The following is a 27,825-nucleotide window of genomic DNA, read 5'->3' as shown; positions in this document are numbered from 1 at the left end:
AATTGGGGTTCAGAAGCATTCTGCCAACAACAGTATTCAGGTTTTTCCCCTCAAGGCTTTAATATCAATAGTTGGGAAAACAAACTCTAGGCTCTTGCAATGGAAAAGTATTACCCGGGTCTACTTTGCCGTATGTTTGTATATATGTCAGAAATGTAGCTTTTAGACTAGGTTTGGTGGGGACAACTGTTCCCCAGAGTGCCTATTACGGTTGGGTGACAGCTCCTATAAGGGTACTGCAAAATAACATGTCCTACCAAACTGACATATACTTGTGAGTTCTTGGACAATCTGGTCTACTGGATAATCCCTTAACCAGCCACAGGAATTCTGTTCAGGACATAAATTCCTTATGATATACGATACTGGACCAATGTGCTACTAGTCATTCACACTTTCCTCTAAAAATGCAACAACTACTAATGACAATGGTCAACCACACAAACATACACACACACTTATCATTTAGATTTTATATAGTATATAATATTCTACATGTCTTATATTGTTATTTCTTGCATTGTATGTAAGATCCATTTGTCCTTGATCCATGTGTGCCAGTATGTACAGTAAAACTGTAATAAGCTGTCAGTAAGTTTGTGTGCTGATGTCACCATGGCAAGTTCCTCTTCGACATTGACAACTGAAGCGATGCTGTGCCCGACTTCAAACATTCACTATGACTGTTCTGTGTGGCACTGATGTGGGTATTTCAGAGCAGTGACATTAAATCAAATTCATGTCACTTCAGGGATACCGTGGATTACAGCTTTGTTGAGAATGTCATCATTCAGGGGTCTATAATTTCATGCCTGGGTGCCTGGAGTGGCAATTATTCGATGGTGGCTTATTCCCAAACCTGTCATAGTATTAATGACTGAAGAGTGAAGATGGTCATTAAATTGTTAGTGATGTGGATGCCAGCTTGAGTGTTGACAACACGCATTTGCAAACCAAATGCGATTGTCCTCGCTGGAGGTGAAGTCTAAGGCCAGTTATCATTCCTGCCTGTGACAAGCGTTCTTCATCTCCTTCTCTTAACTGAGACCTGGCCCTGAATGTTTGGAGGATGGTTGCCAGGTGAGACAAGGGTCACACTGCCATGAGTGGATCAGTACAACAATGGAAGATTTAATGCCACCTCATCCTTTCTTCATGAAACTCAGGGACCATTTCTGTTCTGTCAGTACGAGGTTCACGTTAACCAAATAGTTTGTATGACAGAGGGTGCAAAAAAGACGCACCGCGAATCGATGCAGCCATTGACGATTGTGCATCGATGCAGTGACATGACATAATTGATTATAGCTTATTAACGTTTCTTGTTGATTTTACGGCCTTGGTTTGACAATAAAGTTCAGAATTGACTATTACTTCCAAGAGCAGCGTAACATTGACATGCGCATTGAACTGTGTGCAAACACTACTAAGCTAGATGGTAGGCTAACCATTATCACTACCAGAGAAGTGGCTGAGGGATGTAGAGAAACGCACCTCTGTTAATTCATCAATGATATAAAATGTCGATCTAAATGCTCACAATTGAACATAGCGGCTCTACATAACAGATGTACTGTACAAGCATGCTATGAGCTTGCAGATCAGCTATTTTTAGTGGGTGACACTGTCGTACAACAAGGCTTCACGGGTACATTGAGGTTTTTCCTGCGCAGTCATAGAGTTTGTTTGTTTAGTCCCCTGTCTTACAGCTGCTACTGTATGTAAAACACTTTTTTGTTGCACATTTGTAAAGGATTATTTTTTTTGGTTTGACCATTTTTACATTAGGTAGGCTGGGCATATAGCATTTATTTATTTTTGGTTTTCAGTTTAATTAAAAGATTGAATTAAATTTACAGTATAATTTAAGGATTTATATTCACATAACGTTAATGACTGGCCTGAAAAAAAAACAGATATAAATTAAAATGGAGTTCATAATAGGTATGTGTCGGACTGCTTGTTTTAACTGATGAACTGATGTTGCATTCATGATATATGGCTTTCACTTTTGTAAAGGCAATTACAGGCAAACAGTATGGACAGGGAACTACCAATTTGATCAGGAGAGAGAATCCCACAAATGCCATTTATCAGCATCAGTTTTATAGTGTTCCAGTTCCAATTGTGTTTGCTCTTTTTTTAATAAAATGTTTTTGTTCCATCACTTACATTTCACTTATTTATCCTGTGTATCCTGAGTTCTCTCTCTTTCTCTGATTGGATAAAATCAGAAACCTGAACTGAAAATGTTCCGTTTTTACTAAAGAGCTGGACAGATGGGGAGACCCCTGTTACTGAATAAAAACTATAGCAATGATGGCTATCACCTATCGGACTATAGAGCTATTTAACACTTAATTTAACAAATAAATGCCAGATGTTATGTATATGTATGATTGATACAGTATGTGATGTATTTTTGCTCTGTTTTTGTTTGTTGATTTGTTATAGACATTTACTACAATACCATATTGTTGTGCCAATAAATATATTGTTTTAAAAAAAAATAATCTTACAAATAAATATCACTTACACCGTTTACACTGATGATCTAGGAAATTCATTTTCTACTGGATAATAGCATCAGCAAAATACCCAAACATGTAAATACACAATACAGTGCATAGTACACTCACTGTACATCACACACATCATTGTAATCTGTAACAGAACAAACCGGATAATAAATTATAATGGATGTATTGTATATCGCCATCAGACAAAAACAGCAATACTGATTGTTTAACAAACCAAACAAGCATCGTCCCAACACACAGTTGCAGTACAAGCATCACCCACTCAGAATTACAATTTACCCCCCCAGCTCACAGGAGAATCTATAGCTGGAAGCTCTAATTGTTAATAATGAATGAGGAAAACCAGCCTTTAAATACAGTATTACCCATTTCACATCAATAGTCCACTCCTCTAATGTTCTTGTTTCTTGCCATGATTTTATCTTTTGTCCTGCTATGTTGCTGTTTTCCAATTTATTTTCTTTTTGTCCTTTTGGCTTCGTTTTAACTGCCCTTTTTTTCTTATCAGGCCACACACTGTACAAAGTGAGCCGGCACTCAGTGGGTTCACCCCACTTTACCTCAAACTGAATTAAACTGAAAGTCTGGACTGGTACACTCCACTGAATTAAGTCCTATTACAATTCCATTTTTAGACCATGAATATGTGCCTTTTATTTGATTTTGGAAGCATATAATGCTGCATTAAGACAGCAGTCATCAAGCTGATTGTTTTTACTTAGAATTCATTAGTCATTTCACAAAATAACTGTCTACATAACACAATAAAATTCTAGTGATGGTGATGCAATAGAATGACTTATTGATCCATATGGCCACTTTGCGTGGGCAGCATCCGCACAGTGCCCCTCCCCTATTCCTTGTGCCCATTTCCTTCCATTGGAAATTCTAGTGGAAAGTTACTTTAAAACTATAGTGTTTCATTGCAAAGCTAATCACACTGTACACCAACACCAAAGAAATTAAATCATGTTCAACATACATAACATATTCAATATTTTAGGCATGTCATTACGGGCGAAAATGTTCTTAATTTGTGTTTCATTCATCGGCTATTTTCACATTTGTTTTGAAAATGTCTTACCTGGAAGAAGAAGAAAGCCTGACCAAACCAGTAGTGCATGATGGTGGTCTGGGCAGCGTCATAGTGCAGTTTCTTCCAGATGAACTGAGCCATAAGTGACTGAATCAGCAGACAGCCGCACAAAACCGGCAGATTGTGAGCCCGGAACAACAGGGACACCAACAGTACCAGGCCGCTGTAAATCTCCCACAAGCCCCTGCTCTTCAGCCGAGCATCCACAGTGATGATTTGGGAACGCAACAGGTCCTTAGTGCCGGTGAAGAGGATTCCCAGCACAAAGACGTAAACAAAGCGTGCCTCCACTGTTCCCCTAAAAAAAAAAAAGATGAGGACAGGTGTCATTCTTTGGACACACAGTAAAGCTATGCACTATGTCAACCAATATGTGACTAAAAATATATCGGACAGGTAAAGCTCACCCAGACAGTCACTTTCAAAACATTTCATACAGCATGGGACTTTTGTGAAAGAAATAATTAATGTCTCCCAAGACTTGAATCAAGAGAACTGAAACTAGTGGTATATTCTCCAGATGAAAGATGGAATTATTATATTATTGACTGTAGATGAGGAAGGTGAAGTTAAAGCTGCAACACGTAAGTTTTATGTCCTTTCCTGGAGGACAGAGGTAACCGCAAATGTAACACCCAGAATTCAAAGCCGGGGCTACCGCTCAGTCAAGAGAGAATCCCTGCTTAACCAGGGGAGTGACTGTATTATGATGGGATTATTCAGGCACGGCTACTTGTCAAACAGTAGGTGTCCCACCCAACACCAGGGTCTAAATTCCTAAATGAAATTGTAGGGAGAACACCTACAACTATTGCAGATGTACTAGTTATATTAAATTAACATATTGTTTAACTCATTGAGTGCCATTCACGTGTTTCACGTGTTTTAACGCTATGGTGCAATGTGCCAATCAGGTGTTTCACGTGTTTTTGAAAAAAGTAGTAAAAAAAAAGAGGAAAAAAAAGATATCTTGTTCAGAACCCAAGATATCATTATCTGAAGATTTGCAGGTCCATCCACTCCTTGTTTAACTTATAACTGAAAAAGGCTGTATCTCGCTTCCTAAGCACTTTTTTTTTACTTTGAAAAAAATAATAATCAAAATCGTACTGGCCAGAAATAGCCAGAAATAATTTGGGCACTCAATGAGTTAAAATAACTAAGTTTATTCAGTAAAATAAACTCGGGATTGCAGCTTTAAACATTTCCCCCTCACGACAGTAGAAATATTAAAATTTGCATGTCTTCTACCACAAAAAAAACCACAAAAATCATATATCACTGCCTCAGAGTTCCCTGCTCATTTGATAGATGGCACATTGTTAATATTAATAATACATGCACCAAAGGCGGAAAAACGGAAAGTCATTATATGTCATTTCATTTTTCATTCTAATTCCTGAGAAGACAGAATGACATATCCTGTTCTTCAATCCCTGATAAGCTTACAAATCTGTTATTGTATGCCGCCATGTAGCATGGTAAATTAGCATGAATATTTTAGTGGGGTGTCACTCGAGTAGCTACAGTATGAATCTTTCCCTCCCTGTGCCTTGGAGTCTACTACCGTCTACTTCATCAATTACACAGACTGAGTTAACATGTGCTTTACATGTATTTTGAAGCGATAACTTGTTGATGCCACTAGCGCTGAAATCGAAGAAATCTATTTTAAAGTATTTGCCAGACCCAAGGGGTCGGGCTTACATGAGGCTTTGTATCTGTTTTCTCCATTCATGGGCATGGTCACTTTGTCCCCCGGCCCCAGCCAAAAAAGTCTGTCCTCCTTTCGTCATAGAAGGGACATAGAAGGGACACACGTCATGCGAAGCCCGGCCATTCAGATTTAAACCACTAGGGGTCTGGCAGTACCAGGTCTCCTGGTTCCCTTGTTTTAATATCTTATTCTGTTTAGATTGTGAATTTACAATCCATCTTCTTCTTGTATTAAAACTAGAGGGTCGGGGCGCTGCGCGCCCCTCCCCCCTATCCGCTGCGCGGTGCTTTGTGTTTGTTGGTCTCTATAATATATAAAGCCATAATAGGAGATGTTCCCAATGGAGCTATGCCCAAATATGGAGTGTGTTGTCTGACCTCACTTGGGTCTCGTTGGGCGGTGGTCGGCGATGACGCTAAGGAACAACATGGCCGACTGTAATGTTGTGAGTTTGTGTTGGCCGCAATTAATTATGCTGCGAGGGGGCAGATGTGTGCTGAGCAGTATGAAGTGGCCTACAGACTGCGCGTAGTAATTCTGCACGTTGTGGCGTGTCTTGTTAGTGACATTGATATGTTGTTTTTGTGTTTAGTCCCACACAGTGGCAGGTTTTTTTGGGGGGGTTTTGGGTTTAGAAATGTATTATAGGATTGGCTTAAGGGAGGACTGGCCGGCTGGCAGACCATGTCGTCACACTATGACTAATAATAAAATAAGGAGTTCCCAATGGTGCTATACGCCCAATTGGGAGTGTGTTGTCTAACCTCAATGGGTTACCATGGCATCAGCTCCATATATGGGCATAAAAGGGGCTATGCCCATATATATATATATGGGCTTATACTAATGACATCAGCGATCTCTATACTGTATATGGGAATGAAAGGGACAAGGACTGACAGATACTGTACTGAGATATCCATACAGTATATGGGAATATTGGTCGGATCGGTGGTGTGACGTCTTACTCACCAGGAATGCCCTTTTCATCTATCAGTATTCGATATGCACAAAATGTAGCAGATTGAATCTTAGAAGGGAAAGTGCTCTTCATTATCAAGGCAATTATATTTAGCCTGCGTTACATTTTAGGCATTTAGCAGATGCTCTTATCCGGAGAAACTTTCATTAAAGGGGTTTCTTTAATTTACTGCTCTGTGATGAGAGGTTGCAGTTGTAACTTTGTATCAAGTATTTATTACACTATGATACTTTTAAGATGTTGCTAGGAAAGCTCATGCAATTTACAACATATACAGGTTGTAAAGCATAAACCTGTAATAATACTGTAACAAAAGAAACACACAATGTACAGCCAAACTTCTTGTCACAAAATGTTAAGTTTGACAAAAACTCAAAATACTCCTGCAAACAGTAGAAGAGTATATTGGCTAAAATAGGACAGATAGGCATTAGGACAACAGAAAAAGATATATATTTTTCTTTCTTCATAATTTGTCATTTGGCAAACTACGATCATCAGGTATAGGTGGTCAATGTTGAATTGGGAAGATGAGTGTTATTCAAGAAATGCTTTTGCAAAGATTTTATACAAAAAAAAAAGAAATTACTCAAACAGTGTAGCCATGTTCAGATATTAAGCATACAGCCACTACAACTCTACAGCATTCAAAACAATGAAAACCTATCTTACAGTTGAACATGCTCTATGAACTCAACTACAGTATAAAGCCATGACTAAGGCTTGATTTATACTTGGTCGCGTGTCGTGTCGTGCATTTGTGGTGCGCGACACCCGCATGCATAAGTATAAATCAGCATAACATTATGATTGCCTTGCAGTGGAACCAGGACAACATGGACTCCAGAGACAAACTTCTTTTGTTCTGGTATACAGGTCTTGTCTAGAGTGTAGGAGTGTAGCTGGCCAAGAAGGAGCTGAGTAAGGCCAGGTGGTAGTGGCCATGTATTATTAATCACAGTGTTTTATGGAAACCCGTTACTACAGAAGGACAGAGAGCCGTAATAGACTCCATTGGGCACCATTTTTTATTATTCACAATTCCCCTAACAATAAGGCATGTATTATAGTCATAACTATTTTATGCAAAGGAAAGGCCAAAAAGCTTTGCCATGATTTGAATTTATGCTAAGCACCACAGCTACAATACAGGTCTGAGCTTGCCTCTCTGGTTAGAGGGCAATGGGCATGGGCATTACTGATTATTCGTCCGGTGTGATGTACGTGTGTGTTTAACAAAAGCACAGAACTCTGTTAAAGAGTCTGGCTCAAAATCTACTTGAACCTGTCTTTCGGGCTGAGGTGGGCAAAAGAGGTTATGAGGTTCCAATGTGAGGCAGAGTACCACCCAGACCACATCAATTAAGCATAGTTATGCAGCTTATCTCAAGGGACACATTAATGCAAGCGACACTAGCACATTTTCAGTGCAGAAAAAGCAAGATTTCCTACCACTTGGGGCAGTACTAGACTTTTTCAGTTTAAGGAATTGTTATGTGGCTGTACATGGTAGAAGTAAGTAAGTACTACAATAGTTGTAGAGCACCTTTCGCAGACATCAGAGTCACAAAGTGCTTCACTACAGTAAAAGTAAAATAAGACAAAAATAAAACAATCAGCATTTCACCAATCAGCCAGTGAATTTAAAGAAATAAATACAGAATTATGTTACAACACAAAATCTGTAATCATAAAGGGCTATGTAAAGGCCTTTTAAATGTCCACAGAGGCCACAGTTTTTAGGTTGAAGGAGATCATTCCATAGCCTGGGGGTGAAACTCGCAAAGGCTCGATCACCTTTAGTTTTTAGTGTTGTGGGAGGAACAACCAGCAGGGCTGTATTAAAATGTATTCTATAATTGACTGGGAGCCAGTGCAAGGATGCCAGAATGGGGGTTATGTGACAGGATCTCCTGGACCTGGTCAGTAACCTGGCAGCAGCATTCTGGACCAGTTGCAGGCGGTCTAACGATGCTTTAGAGAGAGACAGGTAAAAAGGGAATTACAGTAATCCAGATGTGATGTGATGAATGCATGGATGATCATTTCTAACTACGGATATGAAACAACTGATCTTTGTTTGGCAATATTACGAAGGTGATAAAAGCAGGCACGGGTCACAGAATAAACATGCTTATCTAAAAGCATAGCCTGATCTAAAATAATGCCACGGTTTCTAAGGTTAGACGATATAGAAGTGGATCATAGCAATGTAAATGATGGGAGGCAATTAAATCAGTTCATTTTTTTTATTGAGTAATTGTTGAAATTGTATCACACAAAAGCTTCAGTTCTTCTAACCTCTTTCATCTTTTTCGCAAAATTTTAAACTTTACTTCTGAATTATAAAAGTATAATTAAAGCTGCAAGCAGCGATGAACAGGCCCTCGACGTTCTGTCCACGATACAAGTCTGTTTGGCAATCAGCTGAAAAGTTAGGCTACATAGCTAAAGCAATTTCAACCTTTCCCTATTGACCGTTTAAGTTTGCCTAGCACATTTCGTAGGTATTTGACGTGGTGAACAGGAGTTATGGCTGTTTAAAGCCCAGCCAATAGGAACACAGAGGGGGCGGGGCTTAAGCAATTTCAGCTTGTCCCTATTGGCCGTCTAAGAGTACCTAGACAATTTCGTAGGTATTTGACGCTGGGAACCGGAGTTATGGCTGTTTAAAGCCCAGCCAATAGGAACACAGAGGGGGCGGGGCTTAAACAATTTCAGCCTGTCCCTATTGGCCGTCTAAGTGTACCTAGCAAATTTCTTAGGTATTTGATGCTGGGAACCGGAGTTATGGCTGTGTAAAGCCCAGCCAATAGGAATTGTAGATCGGCTATTTTCACTTCCTGTTTGGCGTTGAAGTTTGACGCTTTGCCACAGTCACGCCGTTTTACGAAAACTCAATCTTTTGATAACTTTTCATCGTTAACGTCTTTCGTGTACTCTGAGCGAATTTGAGGCGGATCCGACAATCCGCCTAGGAGGAGTTTGTTAAAGTACAACCTGTGAAAATGACGTGAAATGCACAAAAACGCCACTATCTAATTCAAAATGGCCGACTTCCTGTTTGGTTTAGGTCATGGCTCCAAGATACTTTTTCGTAAGTCGGGACATGATACAGGTGTGTACCGATTTTTATACATGTAGGTGAAACCGTATTGTCGGGCTTGAAGCAAAAACCTTTGTAGGGGGCGCTATTGAGCCATTAGGCCACTCCCCTTTTTGAGACGATTTAAATACCTATAAACTACTTTACAGGTCCCACTTTGACCATTGATATGCAAGCGTAGGCAGCTTTAGCTTTGTAAAAGGTGCGAATGGGCCAGCCAATGTATCACTGCAGTAACATGGCCGGCGGCTGTGTCTATCGTTGTCGGAGCAGAATATTTTTTTCTGGCAAATCTTCACTGACCGGGCCATGGCTCCACTGGCCCTCATGATGCTACGCCAGTGATCGGCGCTGCCAAGTGGGCGCTACGTGGGCGCTAGATGCGAGGCCCGCGCCAGCAGGCCGAACTTCTAGTAATTATAAACTAGAAAAAGTGCTTCTCGGAGCACAGGTCTCCGCCAGGTCAGGTAGGTTATTGTGGGCCAGAAATGTTCAGAATTCGCCAATCGGGATGGAATATGAAACATCTGACGGATCCGTCTTGATCACTTGACTAAATTTGGATAAAATATGAAGGACTAATATTAAAAAATGAGTTTTCCAAAAGTCGGCCTCCTGGTGGCGCTATAAGAGGGCAATGTTAAAAGGGTGGCATTTGTTCCTCAACGTAGTGCGAATGTGCGTGCAAAGTTTCACCGCAATCGGACGCTGCGTTCATGATTTGTGCCATTTTGTTCAAAACGGGCGACTCCTGCAAACTTTAGATGTCAACCTTAGCCAATCAGGATGGAATATGAAAATCAAACAGATCAGTCTTGATCACATGACTATAGAGATCATATGTACCTACCAATTTGCGAGAAATTTGGATAAATATCAAAAACATTGTTCTTCTTCCTCGGCCTAGTGGGAATGTGCGTTCAAAATTTCACGGAAATTGCATGCTGGGTTCATGATTTGAGTACTTCCTGCAAACTTTGGAAGCCAATTTTAGCCAATCAGGATGGAATATGAAAAATCTGAAAGATCTGTTTTGTTTATTGACTTAGAGATACTGTGTACAGATTTGCGTGATGTTTGGATAAAATCTGTAGGAGTACTGTCAAAAAAATTGTTTTGCACAAATCAGCCTCCTGGTGGCGCTATAACAGGCCCATGTGAAAAAATTGGGGCAGAGGTTCTGCTCTGGCATCCAGGGAGTGTGTGTGCACAGTTTCGCTGCGATCAAGCCAACGGTGCTGGAGATTAGCTGTACACAGACAGAATGACACACGCGGACAGTCGGACACACAGACACACGGACGGACGGACAGGAGGCAAAACATACTCTCACCATGCCTTTAGAGACAATAACACATGAGAATCTAGTTACAAAAACAAGTTACATTCAACTGCCAATAACTATGGAATGGATTATCGCGGTGGCACAAATTCTTTTTCTCTGATTCTATGAGACCCCCCTACGTCTTTTAAAGCGATCTGCCTACAGTACCTATGCATTGCGGGACGCGTCACGCGACAGGATAAATATTGGATAGGTAACCAAATGTAACCCGTTTTTGACAAATTATCGTCTGACATAGGCTAGTAATAGTAAGAGAGCCAGGTAGTGGGTTGACTGTTTTTTTTGTTGGAACAACGTGCCTGTCCGCGTCCACGCATGCGCTGTGTAACTGGAAAAATGTGACGCAAATCCGGTAAGAGCACTAATGGCATAACTATTGCGCAATGATGCAGTTTCATACAAATACAAAGTGTACGGAAAATATGAAAGTTGCAAACATGAAATGTAGTGTATAGCATTTCCCATGGCATGCATTATGTGTGTGCATTGTGTATGGAGGCAATTGCACTATGGTGTGCTAGAAGAAGCCACACGGATAAACGACATACGCCTTCTTCTATTAAGGTAGCGAGATAATAATATAATTGACTTTAGGGAACTTTTAGGGAACATCAGAACAACAGCCAAGGAATAAAACAGAAAACTACCTTTTGATTGCCAAACCTTTTGAAAAAGGTAATAAAATTAATGGGACAGGATATGTAATGTTATAAATTTAAGTAGTTAATCAAGCTATACATTCAAATAAGCAATCACTGTTTGCCTAAAAGAATAAAACGGGGTTCTTTTACAGATATGTGGCCAGAAACTGGCTACTTCTAATTTTTTTTGACACCATCTACTTTGATGTACAGACCCCATCACACTTCACCAGTGACAAAGCATGACTAGACAGATCAATTTGGTCTTATTTGCTGCAGGTCACAATGCTAGCGGCAGCAACTGTGGACAGAAAATGGCAGCTTGTCAAGCTGCTGTATAGATGAGCTGACTGGGTTTCACTTGCATGTTACCGTGGAAACAAGCTCTGGTGCTCCAACAAGAATGCGTAAGCAAGATACTGTAGTTAAGGCAGTGCCCCGCCCCCCTGAACGTCTTTGGTGTAACACCTACATTAATCCATTAAGACCGGGAACGCATCCGTGTCATTTTAAGATTTCTTTGGCTATTAAAAAATTAGCAGATATACAAGCTCATAGCTTGAGCTTGAAATAGTGATTATTCTTTCTTCAAATCTTTGAATATAATATATATATGTTTTAAAGCAAACATTTTTAACTTCAATCTGTGCTTCTGGGGGTCCCTGGAACAACATATTTTGAGATGGGGGTCCGTGGCCAAATACATATCATATTGGGGGTCCTTGACATGGAAAAGTAGGTGCACCACTGATATAGCAACATACTGTTAGGATTTAGAAAACATTTTTAGATATGTATTTGGCCGCAGACCCCCATCTCAAAATGTTCTGTTCCGTGAAGCAAAGATTTGATTTATGAATGTTTGATTTAAAATATACACAATATACATATATTCAAAGATTTTTCAAAAAATAGCCAAAGAAATCTTAAAATGACACAGAATCGTTTTTAATGGATTAATCACCTGCATCAACCAAAAGGAATTCATCGCCAGGGGAAAGGTTTCATGAAGAGATGTGTGAGGAGAAAGGAGGACTGCCCACTCCGTTGCCCTGTCTTATCAATGAAATTAATTCTTCATCTCGGAGACTGTGACATAATGCATAAAGAATGCATTCATCTATCAATATGGGACGACATAAGATCATTCTCCGCTTAGTGGGCAGTACGTGTTGTGAGTTTGATCAAGTAAAACCTTTGTTACAGTAAATGCTGCTCATCAGTCACAATGCCTATAACTATATGCAGACCTTTGAAGAGGAGCATGAGTTGGATGGAAAGATGAAGTAAAGCAATTGGATTTGCTGGCTTTATGAAATGGTGTACACCAAGGCTAATCAAATTAAAGAAGTAATTGTGGCTAATGTATTAGTGTTTGCATATTGTTGTACTTGTGAGGACATTGTTGAAATATGAGGAAAATGGTTGCGAAAAGACATTTTGCTGGTCATCATCTCTGATGGTGTTGGTAATTAGTGTTGGACATAGAATTAGGATATATTACCGTAGTTTTACAGATAAGAATGGGGCATTGAGGGTTAAGCTTAGGACTGCTTGTTGGCTAATTAATGCATTTAATTGAAGTGAGTTCAAGATCCTCCCAAGTGTACGAATAGGTTGTGTGTGTGTGTGTGTGTGTGTGTGTGTGTGTGTGTGTGTGTGTGTGTGTGTGCGCGCGCGCATGTGCGTGCGTGCATTTGTGCATGCGAGTGCGAGACAGAGAAAAAGTTCACAGGTGTTTTCAAGGGAGTTTGAATACATTAGCATTTTTAAGAGCGATTTGAATGCATGAATATTTCCAAATGAACTACCTACAGAACAAAAAACTGTTTTAGATATAGCAGTACAAGACTAAATGGTTTATATTTTGTGCAGGTGCATAAGTGTAAAACCGAATATAGACATGAAACAACAAACAGAAAAAAAATCATTCATTTTTTTTCTCCCAATTTAATCACTACAGGTGCAGACCCTTTATAAATGCCTTGGCAAAGGAGCGCATTGGGCAAAATAGCGTGGGGAGCCTGAATGCATAATCTGGTGATCAAATGATGAATCACTGGGAAAACTTTGATTCAAGCAGACCTTGAGTCTCGAGTCTAATATCAAACTTTCATCTGCATTTGCCAATGTCCCACCATTCTACCATATCCACCAACGTCAAAACAGAAAGGAGTGGTGAGACTCTGTGCCTTCTTGCGCTGAAAAGTTGAGAATATTGAAACTTTTATGCATGTCTAAAAATCGCTAGAATAGTGCTACACGCAGCTCAATAATGGATGCCAGGATATAGGAAAACCATGTTTTTTCCTGGGGACGCATTTCAACCGACGCATCTGTGTGTGATCGTCCCTAGTTATGCCAATTCCCAATTGTCACTGCTGACGCCTACTGATGGGTCTTAGGGAGGGTGTAGACAACCACGTGTCACCTCCTATACATGTGACCTCGCCAGCCACTTCTTTTCGGCTGACAGTGAGGAGTTTCACCGGGAGGGCATAATGTGCGCAGACTCAGAGAACGCGCTATCCTCTTGTAGGAGGACCAACATGTACTGTAGGAGTTGCTAATGCAGTGACAGAGATCACCCTGCCCAGTTCCTCCCCAGCCCCCCCACCTGGTCTCACACCCTTGGACCGCCCAAGCTGGATGCCGTTTGAAGGAAATAAGTCTCCAAGGTAGTGGGCAGGACCGTTACTTCTGCACCACCAGATCCAGGATGCCCAGAAACATTCTAAAGCACTTGTGCTTTTCAATGTTCTGCATCATAAACATACAAATTGACACACGACTGACTCTTGTATAGACTACACCATTTTTATGAGTGTCTTTATCCTGCTGTGTGATTGGTTCTCCCTTCTCGGGATGTTTATGATGATTTCATTTGGATCAGAGTTTGTGTTTTAATGGGCAAAAATGTACGTTTGAAAAACCCAAACTGTCATCTTGTGAGTGCAAGTGTGCCTGTGACAGATGTGAGGTGACTTCCAACCAAGTACTGTATCTCATTAGACTATTTAAGTGTCCGCTCTTCCCTAACCCATTAGCCATGTTGAAAAGAGCAACTGTACAGTTATGCAGCTAGCAGAAAGGGATGCGTGTGTGAGATGGGGCCTCTGTTCTGGAGGAACACTCGGCCAGAAAAAACACAGTGGACCAGAATTTGACGTAGGGTCAGCTACTGTATCCTTTGCTGCATATTAAATACTGTGCTAGAGGGGGAAAATTTGTGAAAATCAGAAACAGAACAGAACAAGAATAAAACTTTGGGTCTTTCATTTACTTCAGAAAGAAGATTATGCTGGTTAAATGAGTCTGATCCATTAATGAATTCCACTGGATGATCAGTGTTCAAAAAACACTGTTGAAAAAGGAACCTCATGGGATATTTCCCTCATTATTGTATAGATTCTCTATTTGAAATTCAAAGCATGTTCAACATACTCGTCAATTACCTTGCAAATAGAAGGCGCATCTGCTTCCATCAGAGCATAATTGAGCCAATATGGCCTCTCTTCACTCAACATTCAGATGTGACACCTCAGATGGTGGACAAAAGTCTGCAGCAAATCATTTCCCCCACCGTTTTACACCAGCAAACTTGTGATGTGACAATAAACTTGAAATTGAAGTTGAAGTTTAAATGTCTGAGGGAACTTAAAATGCCTAGTCCAAAGTGGGACTAAGTTTAAAATAAATGCTTGCGGGTGAGGGCCACAGGAGAGAGCTTCATGCAGTCTGAATAAATAACCAGTGCAATGCGAGCCTTCAACCTTGTCAATCATCTGTTAATAGAAACGAGCTTCCTGCTTGGCTTGAATCAGGTGTATGTGCATGGGCAGGGGTGAGGGGTTGAGCTTTTAATTAGGTGTGCAAGTAAGAGAGACTGCCAAGGACAGGGAAGGTTAGGGCAGGCCAGCTTCTGGTGTCGGATGAGAAGAGGTCAAAGAATTGAGACAGTCAGTCTTATTTTGGAGAGATAGTAAAAGCTTACTCTGTGCAAATCCACAGGCTGCAGAATTAAATATTCACACTTATGGGATGCAAGAACATTGATTTCATCACTTTGTAGTTGATGGATGACAAAAATAATCATGCATTTTCTGCAATGTGCTAAAATATTAAACATATGCACTGGAACAACCCTCATGGCAGTGGTACAGGGGTGATTATGTAACAGATGGTTAATCTAACAGCTTAACAGGCTACAATGCTGTTTTATTCAACGTTTCACTTTTTCTTTTATTATTCCATTGGCAGAGCACTAAACAATTGTTTTTCTGTGTCAGTGATTCTACAAGAGTTCAAGGACACTTCAAATCGGACACATGGCTATTTCAGGGATTGACCCTTGCATGTTTTGGTTATGAAACGTTCACTCCAACCACTATATCACCTGGACTATTTCTATTTGAAATTTATGATATTTATGCTGTCGGGCAAAAACATTGTAACTCCATAATTCAACTTTTTATGTTTTCTTTTTTAATTATAAATGAATGCTCTATTTTATACTTGCCTATGACAGTGTTGTGCAAATTAGTGAAAATAGCCAGTCTTAACTCTCACTGTGGATGTTATAAATATTTAACCAATTAAATATATTAACAAGAGCTTGTCACTAAATAATAACAACACTGGATCTATTGGAACACAGGTACATTTTTCCATTTCCTGAAAAGTTACTGTTTTGGACATACAAGGTTTCTGCTGGACAGAGACGATATGACATTGCTAATTGATAAGGACATAAAAAAGCAATAGCATGGTAAATTTGAAGAGGCAACACTAAAAGCATCAGCATGGCGAAAGGGATCTGAACCCATGACCCCTGTGGCACATACTGCAGAGCCCCATACACAGCATCTACACAACCGAATGAACCATATGTAAAACTGTCTAGCAGTGAACTGCACAAACTTGTGACTCTTGGCAAATCAACAAGGTCAATATAAATCACAGTTAGGAGCTTTACGCAAACTTACTTGGACATGTTTCGACCAGCATGTTGCCAAGGGAACAGGACGTTCCCGACTGCCGCCCTGTAGCTGTAGACACCCAAAAGTCCCAGGGCCAGGGCAATCTTCGACACCCAGGAGCAGCGTCGCTGAACCAATAAGTAAATAAGAACCAAAGAGAAAGCAGCTACCAGGGAGAGGACCACCTTGTGTTCAGAGCTGGGAGGGACAGAGAGACACATACCGTGTCATTGACACTTTTTATTTACTTAATTCATTATCGAGGGGTGGGAATTTAAAAACTGATATTCCAAAACTTGTAAAAGATTTGCTTACTTTGAATAAAAATAATGAATACGTGTGACACTTGAAATGTGGTCCAGCAGACAGCTTTACTATAAAAGGACTAACTGCCTTAAATGGCAATTCTATTCATTTATTTAAGTCCAAATCACACTTCTGACTCCTCTATTTATTGGGACACGATCAAGAGTAAGTCATCAGATGAAACAAAGTCAATTGTATCCTCCAGCAACACTTCTTTCAAGGAAAACATCTTCAATAGTTGATCAGATTGGGGGCTTTGCGGGTTGATGTTACACAGAGACCCCAGGGGACCATTCAAAAAAGGACAGGTGCCCTTGCACTGGCTGGCTGCTGGATCAAAGAGTCAAAGAGAGAATTTTGCACGTTGGGATAACACAAGCAACTCACTGTATCTATATTTGATTATCCCAGCAATAAGCAGAAACTTTAAGAGGAAAAGGGCAACACTAGCCAGGAAAAAGGTTAGTTATCGACTGACAGAAAAGAAGTTCCTAGCCCATAACACTCTGAAGTATAATAAGGAACATTGTCTAAAGTTTGTGGGAACATAGAGATAGAGAGAACTTTTTCATGTAAAGAGAAAAGGTCTTTTAAAAAGAAAGGGCCAACAAGCAGAGGTTAGTGAGGACTATTTTCTCTGGTTTTGAATTAACCCATTTAACCTGAGGCAGATTCTAAAAATGCCCAAGATTTGGTCGTTTCTTAGATAGGCTTGATGTTTTATGTTGCACTGCAAGTAGCTGAGGGGGAACGGCATTTCATATTCCTCATGTATGTAAGTACATGGGGAAATTGACAACAGTTTTCTGAAAAACTTGTGTTGTTATATATATATATCTACTATATATATCTACTATATATATATATATATATATATATATATATATATATATATATATATATATATATATATATATATATATATATATATATATATATATATATAGCTAAAATCTAAAATGAGACAGATGCCTTCCCGGATTGAATGGGTTAACCTTCATCCAGACAGTTGAATTAATTCTAGAATCAGGTACTGGATTGTGTAGAAAGATCCATGTAATAACAAAATGTACTCGATATAGTTTGTAATAAAACAATCCAACACACCTGTTAAGCCAGTGTCCCATGTCAGGAACATGGGCCCACTGCACCCCCGTCTGGTTGAGAGAGCGCAGCAGGCGGCAGCAGGTCAGGGTGAAAGGTGGGGTGGCTAAAGCTAGCCACCTCTCCGAGAAAATCCCTGTGTGGGAATAGCTGGAGGAAGTGCTATGGGAGGGATGACAACCTTTGGAGGGGAGGAGGTGGTCGTCAGTCTCGTCCCCCGAGCCACTGCGTTGTTCTCGGAAGTACTTCCGACAGACGTCCTGGAAGACGGCGAGGCAGAGTGTGTTGAGCAGGAAGTACCACGTCTGGTGTTCCTCCTCCACAAAGCTGCTGGCCGTCAAGCTGAGGGTGTGGCCCACCGTCCCGACAAGTAACACAACGTCCAGCTCCGAGAGTGACCACTCACTGCCCTGGGATGGAGACTACATAAGACACCATAGAGTGTTTGTTAAATTCTGCTTTGACATCATGTGAATGGTTACACAATACACATCTACTGCAAAGATACAACCTGCGTAATCCAATGTGTACAAGGAACTTGTACCCATTCCTCCTTAAGGGATCATACCAGCATCAATACATGTCATTACGGGCGCCCGCTGGCCTAGCGGTCCAGGCGCGTACCACATATAGGCTCTAATGCGTGCTGTCGTGTTGCGGGTTCGTGTCCCATTCCCGATGATCTTTGCTGCGTGTCTCTCCCCATCTCCCTGTCCATCTTCACTTCAACAATCCATAAAGGCAGAAAAGCCAAAAACAAATCTAAAAAAAAACTATAATAATACACTTTTTCGATTATTGGGAAGTTTCCTGTTTGTCCCGTAACTACCGCGCTAGTAACAAAAAGGAATTTCACGCCGTTTTTATGGCATTATAGGATTTGAAGATGGAAAAACAACAGCAAAAGAAAACACATCTCACGGTAACTAAAGCTCCACTGGCTAAGAAAAGATCCGCAGATAGTATAAAACAACAAAAAGAACGCTTTTTGAAACGCTTCCGCTGAAAACAAATGGAATTCTGGGGAATGCAGGAATCCAGTTAAGACCTGCAATGACGGTAGTGACCAGCAGCTAAACATCGTTATTTTGGGACTTACACAGTACCCCTTTAAAAAAAGAAACAAATTGACGTGAATATTTTGAATAGATTTTTTTTTATCAACTAAATTGATTAGTCTGATTTACCACACAAGGCCTATTTCATACTTTGGCGTATAATTGTGTTACACAATAATAGCAAAAAAGCAGATCTAAAAGCTCACAATGCAGCTTGTTGCATGATCAAGAATATCTACGGTATTTGCTTTGCTTTAAAATACTATTTTTCAAATCAAAAGTATTGAAAGATCTTCTAAGAGGCATCAAACAACCCAACTCACTAAATCAGAGAGAGGTACAGCAAAGCAGTGGTTGTCAAACTGTTTCATGTCAAGGACCCCCGAATTGATACAGTATGCATATAGCTGCGGACCCCCATTTGAAAATATTTTGTGCCAGGGAGCCCCATAAAATATTTATAATTCAAAATTATTCAAAATCTTTCACAGATTTTCAAGGCTTTTAAAAATCTTGTAGATCTAGTATAAAGTATAAAATAGAGTTAAAGTGATAAAATGTATTATTAACACATTTTGCTGGGGACCCCCTGGAACCCCCTCAAGGACCCCTGGGGGTCCCCACACCCCACTTTGAGAACCACTGCAGCAGATAATGCAGAGGGGGGGGGGGGGGGGAGAATAGACAATGATGGCCCAGTTCTACATGGCCGTCATTGAATCTTATCCTCACCTCTTCCATCACTGTCTGTTGTAGGTAGGGAATTACACAGGACAGGGCCAGACCGCAATGCATCATGCAGTCAGCACAGAGAATTATCAGCAGTGACCCGCCCACCTTCTACGTGTAGGACCTACATGTATGCGACTTCAGGTCTAGAACGCATGCAGGCACAATCACCTCATACCCTGACCTCCACGTCTTCCATGTTCACTCATTAGGGAAGTGATATTGTCAGACACTCAAAACCACAAGTTACATGAAAGGCTGTACACCATTACATCTAATGCACCACAATTGAGCAATAATACACGAGAGGCCTAGCCTGGCTTCAGCCCCTGTATCGCTAGCCACACCCATTAAAAAAATATTCTGGCTAAGTTTGGTGACACTGTCGAAGGCTGTCGAAGGTCGGTTGAAAGTCTAACCGGCCCAATGGGGATGGGGATGATCCAGTATGAACCAATCGCCAAAGAGTACCACTTTGGCCACGCCCCCATTTCAGAAAACGGCTGCACTGAGAAAGGGTGTTCTTTAATGCCCGTATCGTGATATGACATATCGCAGCCTTGAGTATATTATGTTCCTAGCATAACAGTGGGTTATCATCAGATCCATCATAAAACTGAGAACTTAAATGCCAAAGGGAAGTTCCAATTTGACCATGTTTACAACAGTTATAATCAATTTGATAGTCAATGCTAAATAATTCTATGCTCATTTATACTCCACTCTGTACATATACGTACTGTACCCCTTTTATGTTCTATTTACACTGTGCCAACCCACGTCCATAAATGTCTCTCTCTAGTCCCTAATGGTGTTTAATACTCTTAGAAATCTATATTGTTATGATGTATTACAAGCATCCAAGCTCCTAATGTACCTGTCCAAATAGTGAAGCTTTTACAGAGACCATACTGCTCAGAAAAGACCTTTGCAGTTATCCCTTTTGATTTATTTTGTGTTTTATTTATCTATTGTGAGCATCCACCAAGCCAACAAGTTTCTTATTGTGAGTTTTAAATGAGCATTTGTTTTCTCCAACTACAGCCCTATAGGGATGATTTAAGTTCACACAAATATTATACATACACACTGTTCACTTTACACAGCATAGCATTAAAGAGCTATCTGTTCTGGAAATGTACGAAACAAATCAATCAAAAATATTTTCCACTGAGGCAAAGATATAGAGGGATTGATTGCTTCTATCGTAGATTGCATATATTTCCAGAAATGATCACATTTAGCTTGTATTTCATACACCTCTCTTTATTTGGCAAATGGAATTATTAAAAAACTATATTTCTCCCAAAAAAGCAGTTAGCCTTTCCTAGACCTATTTCAAGGTTGATCGAGGGAGACGCATACATGTATTATTGCTCTAACAGAGATTGCTTATACTGTATATTGCATAGATTAAAAACTACTACTGAATTCTTGAGAAGAGGATTGATGTCCTGTGTGTACCCATCTCCTTTTATGTCTTCTTTTGTTTAAGCAAGAAATGCGCTGAACCAAAAGGGAGCTGTAATAATTCAATCCAGCTCCACCCATCCCTGCCCTGCTCCTGTTTCTCCCCTCCAGTGATTTGGCCAATTTTGAAATCCTATAAACAACATTATACAATTCCACATTTCTAAGGCAAAGTCCTCTTCTTTTGCATAAAACAATTTGCATATTTATTTGTGGTCTATCCTGCTATGAGTTAGTTAGTTAGATCAAGAAATGTGATGGTGGAAAACTCAGTGGCTGCTTCCCTGGCATGGCAGTGGCTCAGGAGGTAAGAGCAGCTGGTTAGAAATCAGAAGGTTCTTCGTTCAATCCCCGGCTCCTCCTGTCTAGTGATATTTAGCCGCTAACTGCTTCCAATGAGCAGGTTGTTGCCTTGCATGGTTGCCTTCCTTCAGTGTAAATGAAATTTATTTTTTTACAGCTCAAGTGTTATCAATTGCATTATCAGCATACTTCAGCCATTCTTGGGGAATTTGTTGTTTGTCTGTATATGATTTGTAATACTGCCAGACAATCTACGCAAGGCATCTTTTCGTAACACAGTTGTTAAAAAATATATTCTCTTCCCTTTCTATAATTGGAATGTTTAAGACTGCCAAGCTTGCTCTTTTAAAATATTGGGTTTTCTCATCCTATCGGAAAAGTGTGATACTTTTGCTCTCCTTAGACTGATTAAAAAAGTTATTATAGAAGTTGTGAATAGCTATTAATACTTGTAAGAATTTATTGTCATATAATATCCCTGGTATAACTTTTTCTAAATTTAATATATGGGCTACAACAGCAGCGAGTATGGCCGCTAACAAACCTACGCCCACTGCTTTGAAAACAAATCATCAATCACCGTCCCAATGTGAAGGACCGCCATAAAGACTTTGCAATGGTGCTGCAATGCAGTTATTTTTACTTTTCTGAATTATTTCCACCCAGTTTTAGCCCATACATTGAATTTATTTGTCTCCAGACGTATCAGTAGGTTAAGATCTCTGATCGTCTGGCTACGCAAGACAAGTTTAAGACATTCACCCTCTCAAATAAACAAAATAAATTCTGGAAAGTGAGAGGATGCCCAAGGAGCGGAGAAGTACACTAGTACCCACCTTCAAGGATAAGCGTGAGGAGCAGAGCTGCATAGTAACTACAGAGGCATAAAGTTGATCAGCCACAGCATGATGAACATACAGTATAAGAAAGAATAGTGGAACTAGCTTAACCCATTAAGACCGGGAACGCATCAGATTTCTTTGGATATAAAGAAAATAGCAGTTGGCAGCACATAGCGAGGCACCAAGTGTCAAGGGCCCCCAAAATGATATGTATTTCCCCATCTCAAAATGGGACCGCCCCCCCCCCCCCCCCAGAAACAAAGATTTGAGTTAAAAATGTTCGCTTTAAACAAATATATATATTAAAAGATTTGCACAAATTGTCCAGATTTTTTCAAAAATAGCCAAATAAATCTAAAATGACACGTTCCCGGATTGAATGAATTAAGAGGAGAGGAGAGGTCACATTTAGCAAGAAGCAATGTGGTTTCATGCCAGGAAAGAGCACTCCAGAATACATGCGCTGTTCACTTTGAGAGTGCTGATGGAGAAGTATGGAGAAGGTCAGAAGGAGTTGCACTGTGTCTTTGTTGACTTACAGCAGTGGTTTTCAACCCTTTTCATGTTAATTATTTATTCGGCATTTGAGCCACGGACCACCTTTTGATGAGATTTAGACTCTCAGAGAATTTTGTTGTCGTTGGATAAGATTTTGTCCATAATTCCATGCTGCATTGATGTTGGTACCATAGGAGATAACAGGCAAACATTGATCAAAATAACAATAATTCTACATTCTCTAATTATGTAGACTTTTTGTGAATTAAGTAATAAAGATGTTTAACAATAATTTAACTCTTGAGAGTTAAAGATCTAGTATAAGGGGTCCATTTGGTTACCAACTCTCCATCACTTAGCTGGGGACCACCTGGAACCCCCTCAAGGACCACTGGTGCAGAACCACTGACTTAGAGAAAGCATAATGTCAGCGTGCTGAGAGAGGTGTGGTACTGCATGAGGAAGTCGAGAGTGGCAGAGATGTACAACGTAAGAGTGGTGCAGGATATGTATCCCTTTCACCAGGGATATCGTAATGTCTTTGTTCTCTAATACAAGCATATATTCAAGCAGCATCATCCAAATCAGTTTGTCGATAACTTCAAGACTAACGAAATCAAATATCCTGTTATGTGCTTATTCATGCCTACTCTGCAAAATTGGCAAACCAGAGAGCTGGGGAAGCTGATACCATGCATGATGCATTCTGGGAATATCTGCCATCTCTGGAGCATAACGTGAAAGAAACGAAATTCCTGCTTTGGTGAAAAAGCGTTCATGTGACATGAAAATACGTAATGTTTGTTGGAGTCAGTGACATGTCACATTCATACTTTTCCACCAACGTATATATATCAGGATTAAACCAGCTATCAGGGACTCCCAAAAAATCAAAACAAGTTCTCGGCCAAATGCAAGTTTGAAATGGGACTCCACTTCTGACATAAATGATGATACAGGTTTCTCCTAAGTGTACAGCAGGTGCACTTTTTGCAAATGCCCAGTTGGCTTTTACCTTTGAAGTAAAGCTCAGAGGAGCTTTGTCTGTGGATCAAAGGCTATAAGCTGGATGCTCTCTAATGTAATATGGGACCGGACCATGCCATGTATTGCTTTTAAAAGAATCAATAAAATCTTAAAATGTATTATAACGTCGTCAACCAACTAGAAGCCACGGTAAGGTTGCTAAAATTGGAGTTATATGATCTCTCATTTATTATGAGTTAGAAGCATCTGCATTTTTAGCTAATTGCTGACAAGAATGAGCCTTACAGTTGATGCAATAACATAGGCAGGGCTCAATAGTACATTCTTCTCCCTCAATAGATATAATTAGTATTAACAATCAGACCTATATAATATGTTATTGCATCCATTTGTGAGTGTGAAGAAAAGTTGGAAAATAATTCTCACAACACGACTTGGTTTTGATTGGCACTAGAGCTGTCCTCTCATAGACAAATAATCAAAATAATAGATCAATTTGGTCAAACAAAATGTTTATGCTTTTTTTTCATGTAGAATATCTCTTGTAAACTCCAGATATAACCTTTAATTGTACCAGTTGATAACTTTCAACAGCCAGCAGCCATTGTGAAATGACCTTTAGAATGCTCAGTTCTCAACCTCACCAACCTGAAAAGGCTGGTCTCTACATGATTATACTGTATACAGCAAACGCAAGTTGACAGATTTGCCAATTACAGTAAATCAATTAATAGATTAGTCAACAAATTCCTATGACTATTAGTCGGCTAAGAATTTAGTCGAGGACAGCCCTATTGGCATTATTCCCCAAACAACTGTTCTAAAAGCCAGGTTTGCAGCATTTTAATTGAAATGCCTCCTTCAATACCTCTGCTCAGCAGGTTTGCATCTTTTGGATTGTGGATGCTGGCCTTGTCTGCCATGCAGTCAAGTTCCAGCATTGTTCTGTGTGAGAATGTGTCCTTCAAATGCATTAAAAATACCCTGCTGTTTTGTAACTTATTTTATTTGAAAAACACCACGATGCACTTCATACTTATCCAGACATAGGGTTAGAAATGAATATAATATAACATTTATATTCATTTATCTATAATAGCTATGATGTCATTTAACATAACATTATTAAATATAAATTATTTATTTGTTTACACTTTTTATTGTAATATTTGTTTGACAAACCAAGTCTAAAAATTAATAAGAGACCTGGTTCAGGGATATACGTACTTCCTATGGTAACCAGAAGGCTACCCCAAAACACGCTGGTCCCCATTTTTTTTAGCAGACCAGTGATTCTTGTATTCTTGTATTTGTTTTACTGAGGAAAAGGTTAGAAATAAGTTTAGGGTTAGGCATAGTTTGACAGAGGTTACGTTTAGGAATAAGGTTAGGTTTAGGCATAGTTTACTGAGGTTACGTTTAGGAATACCAGCTGAATACCGCCGGATTTCCCCCAGGGCGACTGTGTTTCGGGGCGAGCGTTTTGGTATTCCTTCCTATTCCTACTCAAGGGTCTAGATTTAGCAGTTTTCTCTTGCTAAGTTAACGGGCCAAGGTCTTTTTTATTTTTCTGCTGCGAGAGCACTTTCTCATAAGTAACCTTTGAGGATAAATGAAATCAGGAAGAGACACCGTGATAAAGATCACCGTGATCTTGTGGGTATTTTAAACAAATGACCGTCTGAGTGATCATTAAGTAAGACTCTCTTCCACAACAGTATGTTTGTCTTTAAGAAAAATTGCCTGCCACCTCCTGTTGTACTCTGCAATGTCTGAAATGCCAACTACAATTCAATAGGACGAGCCAATCCATGCCTTTAAAGCCCCATGGTGACAATTTCCCTTTAAACTGAAAGGTATAGGTGATGGGTCACCCAGGGCGGCCGGGAACAGTTCCTCTGCCATCTGATTGGCAGATAACTCTTGAAAGGTGGGATAAGAGACAAAGGCTGAAACGGATAATATCCTGCCCCATGGCACAAGCCATGGGGCAACTGGTGCCCCATGGATTGTATGTCCTACAACTGTGAGTAGCTATGAAAAAGGTGGCCCAAGGAGCCAGGGCATGCAATCTGTGCATTTTCTTTTAATAAAAAAAACAGGTTTGAGGAACAGAAATGAAAACTGTAAACAAGCCATATTTTACTAGGAGCCGAAACGGAAACATAATCAACTGTAATTGTACAACGGAAACGTTGAACTCATTAAAAGTTAAATAAAAAACCTTTTGCTCCTACAATATTTAGCAATGAGTCAAACATTTCTCGTTTTGCTGTGCCATCATCCTATCAGAGCATGATCCTAGAGGAAAATGCATTTACATGCCTGAAGTTTATTCTTTTCCTATTGAGATCATCATTGAATGACAAGATTGCAGAGGACATTCTTTTCATATGTTTGAATAAACAATATAGACTGTAGAGCAGCCAAACTGTCTCTGTAGACTAGATGCTTGGCTTTCTGTATCAGGTATCAACATTATAAATGCACAACGCACCTTCCAGTTGCCAGCGCGGGCCAGGTAAAATATAGCTTTTTATGCAAATATGGATTTTTATCATTATTATTTTCATGTTGTACTGGTTTTGTCAATGACTTTTGAGAAATCGTCTGGTTAATAATCAATTAATAATCAATTAATAATCGCAACATAGCGTTTCGTGAGCTTGATGTCTCATACTTGGTTCAAAGGCAAGACAGAGCCATCTCCCATCTGCTCTGAGTCCGGAGCCTCCATGCACCTGCAGTTCACATTCACAACAACTAAACTTGCAGCGGAATAGAGTAAAATTCAACCAATAAATGACCAAACACCAGGCAAAAACAAGTTTTAAAGAAAATGAAAAAAACGGAACATTTGCGAGTGACAGGAAGTATGACAGGGAAAGAGTCTAAGAGATGCTACGTTTCAGCCACAATGGTGTGATGCTGGAGTTGGCTTGAATATAATGCTACTAAGAATGAGGTCTGTTGTCAGATCTGCAGATCAATGCAGACAGCTGCGGTCAAGTGAGTGAAGTACAGAACATTTGAGGTATAATACTATAGGATAATGTCACAGCAGTGTAGGAAAATGACTTGTCATGCTTAAATTACACGTAATCGTATGACAGTGTGACTCGCTGAAACTAGCCCATTTACAAGCTGCTAACAACACGCTACAGCAATGTGATGCATTGTGAGCTTATAGATGTAGATTGGCTATATTTAAGTATAAATCCAGCTTTAATTAATTCTGATGTGCAGCCTACATTTCATGAGTTCTGCTATATTAGCTTCCAGTATAAAGGGCTGTTCACCAAGCACTATAACTATAAGTAGGGCTTGGTAATGAACCGAAAATCTATCGAAACCGACATTTGGAACATCGTGCCGACTTAATCTTGCTCATGCTGGTTAATTCGGTTAATGATTTCCCCAATGCATGTGTTAATGAAATGTCCCCAACGTGACGTTGTGTCGAGAGTTATCCATCTGTAAATGCACGGTGTGTGGGTGTGTTTCCTCCTCAAATCTCAAGAACCCTCTGAACTATCGACTTCAAACTTGCCTTGAGCCAAGTGCAGTAGGAGTGCATTGCCAAGAGGGAAGTTGGTCAGATCAGCGGCTGTCCAAAACCGACAATCGTCAATCTGTGTCCCTTTTACGCCCATATATGGATAGCCCTGCTGTCATCAAGCCCTGCTGTCAACAAATTTCAGTGTGAACTGACAATAAAGTATTATCGTATCGTATCAATATGACGTCATAGTCTTGACATCATAGACTGGCCAAGTATAGACCAAGTACTGCAATCTGACGATGGAAACAATGGTTATAGAGCTCAACGGTGAGTTTCTGGAAGTAAAAATCCCATTTCTCTTCTCCATACAGGATTTATTATCGGCTACAATGTCGTAACAATCCAATGTAGACGTACCATGAGGCTCCTGGTTGTAAAACGATGCTCTATATATGCTCCTGTAGAAGCCATTTGTATGTATGCAACCAATCTAGTTGAAAAACATGTTTTATTTGTGATGTCATGGAGAAATTCTTCACTATCCACAATCCTAATGTGTAGCAGCGACGTCCCTGATTGGTGGAGCTCGCGTTACAATTTTTATGAACATAATCAAATGT

At 39.9% G+C, this 27,825-nt stretch overlaps 1 protein-coding gene across 2 annotated transcripts in view; it reads right to left on the bottom strand.

Annotated features, from left to right (window-relative positions):
- pigg (phosphatidylinositol glycan anchor biosynthesis class G (EMM blood group)) overlaps positions 1-27,825 on the bottom strand; it is a 61,662-nt gene that overhangs the window by 7,974 nt on the left and 25,863 nt on the right. Inside the window, exons 9-11 of one of the 2 annotated variants that reach the window (XM_084085814.1) lie at positions 17,820-18,238; positions 16,413-16,604; positions 3,625-3,934 (exon numbers count right to left, since the gene is read on the bottom strand). In XM_084085814.1, coding sequence (XP_083941940.1) covers positions 3,625-3,934; positions 16,413-16,604; positions 17,820-18,238 — 921 coding nt within the window. The remainder of the gene's footprint in view (positions 1-3,624; positions 3,935-16,412; positions 16,605-17,819; positions 18,239-27,825) is intronic. The other variant, XM_084085815.1, reaches the window with a different exon arrangement.

This window comes from Gymnoscopelus microlampas (assembly GCF_963454915.1).
Source record: "Gymnoscopelus microlampas genome assembly, chromosome: 18".
In the NCBI taxonomy this organism is placed as follows: domain Eukaryota; kingdom Metazoa; phylum Chordata; class Actinopteri; order Myctophiformes; family Myctophidae; genus Gymnoscopelus; species Gymnoscopelus microlampas.
The sequence above is the reverse complement of the archived record's forward strand: the minus strand, read 5'-3'. Positions and strand labels throughout refer to the sequence as shown.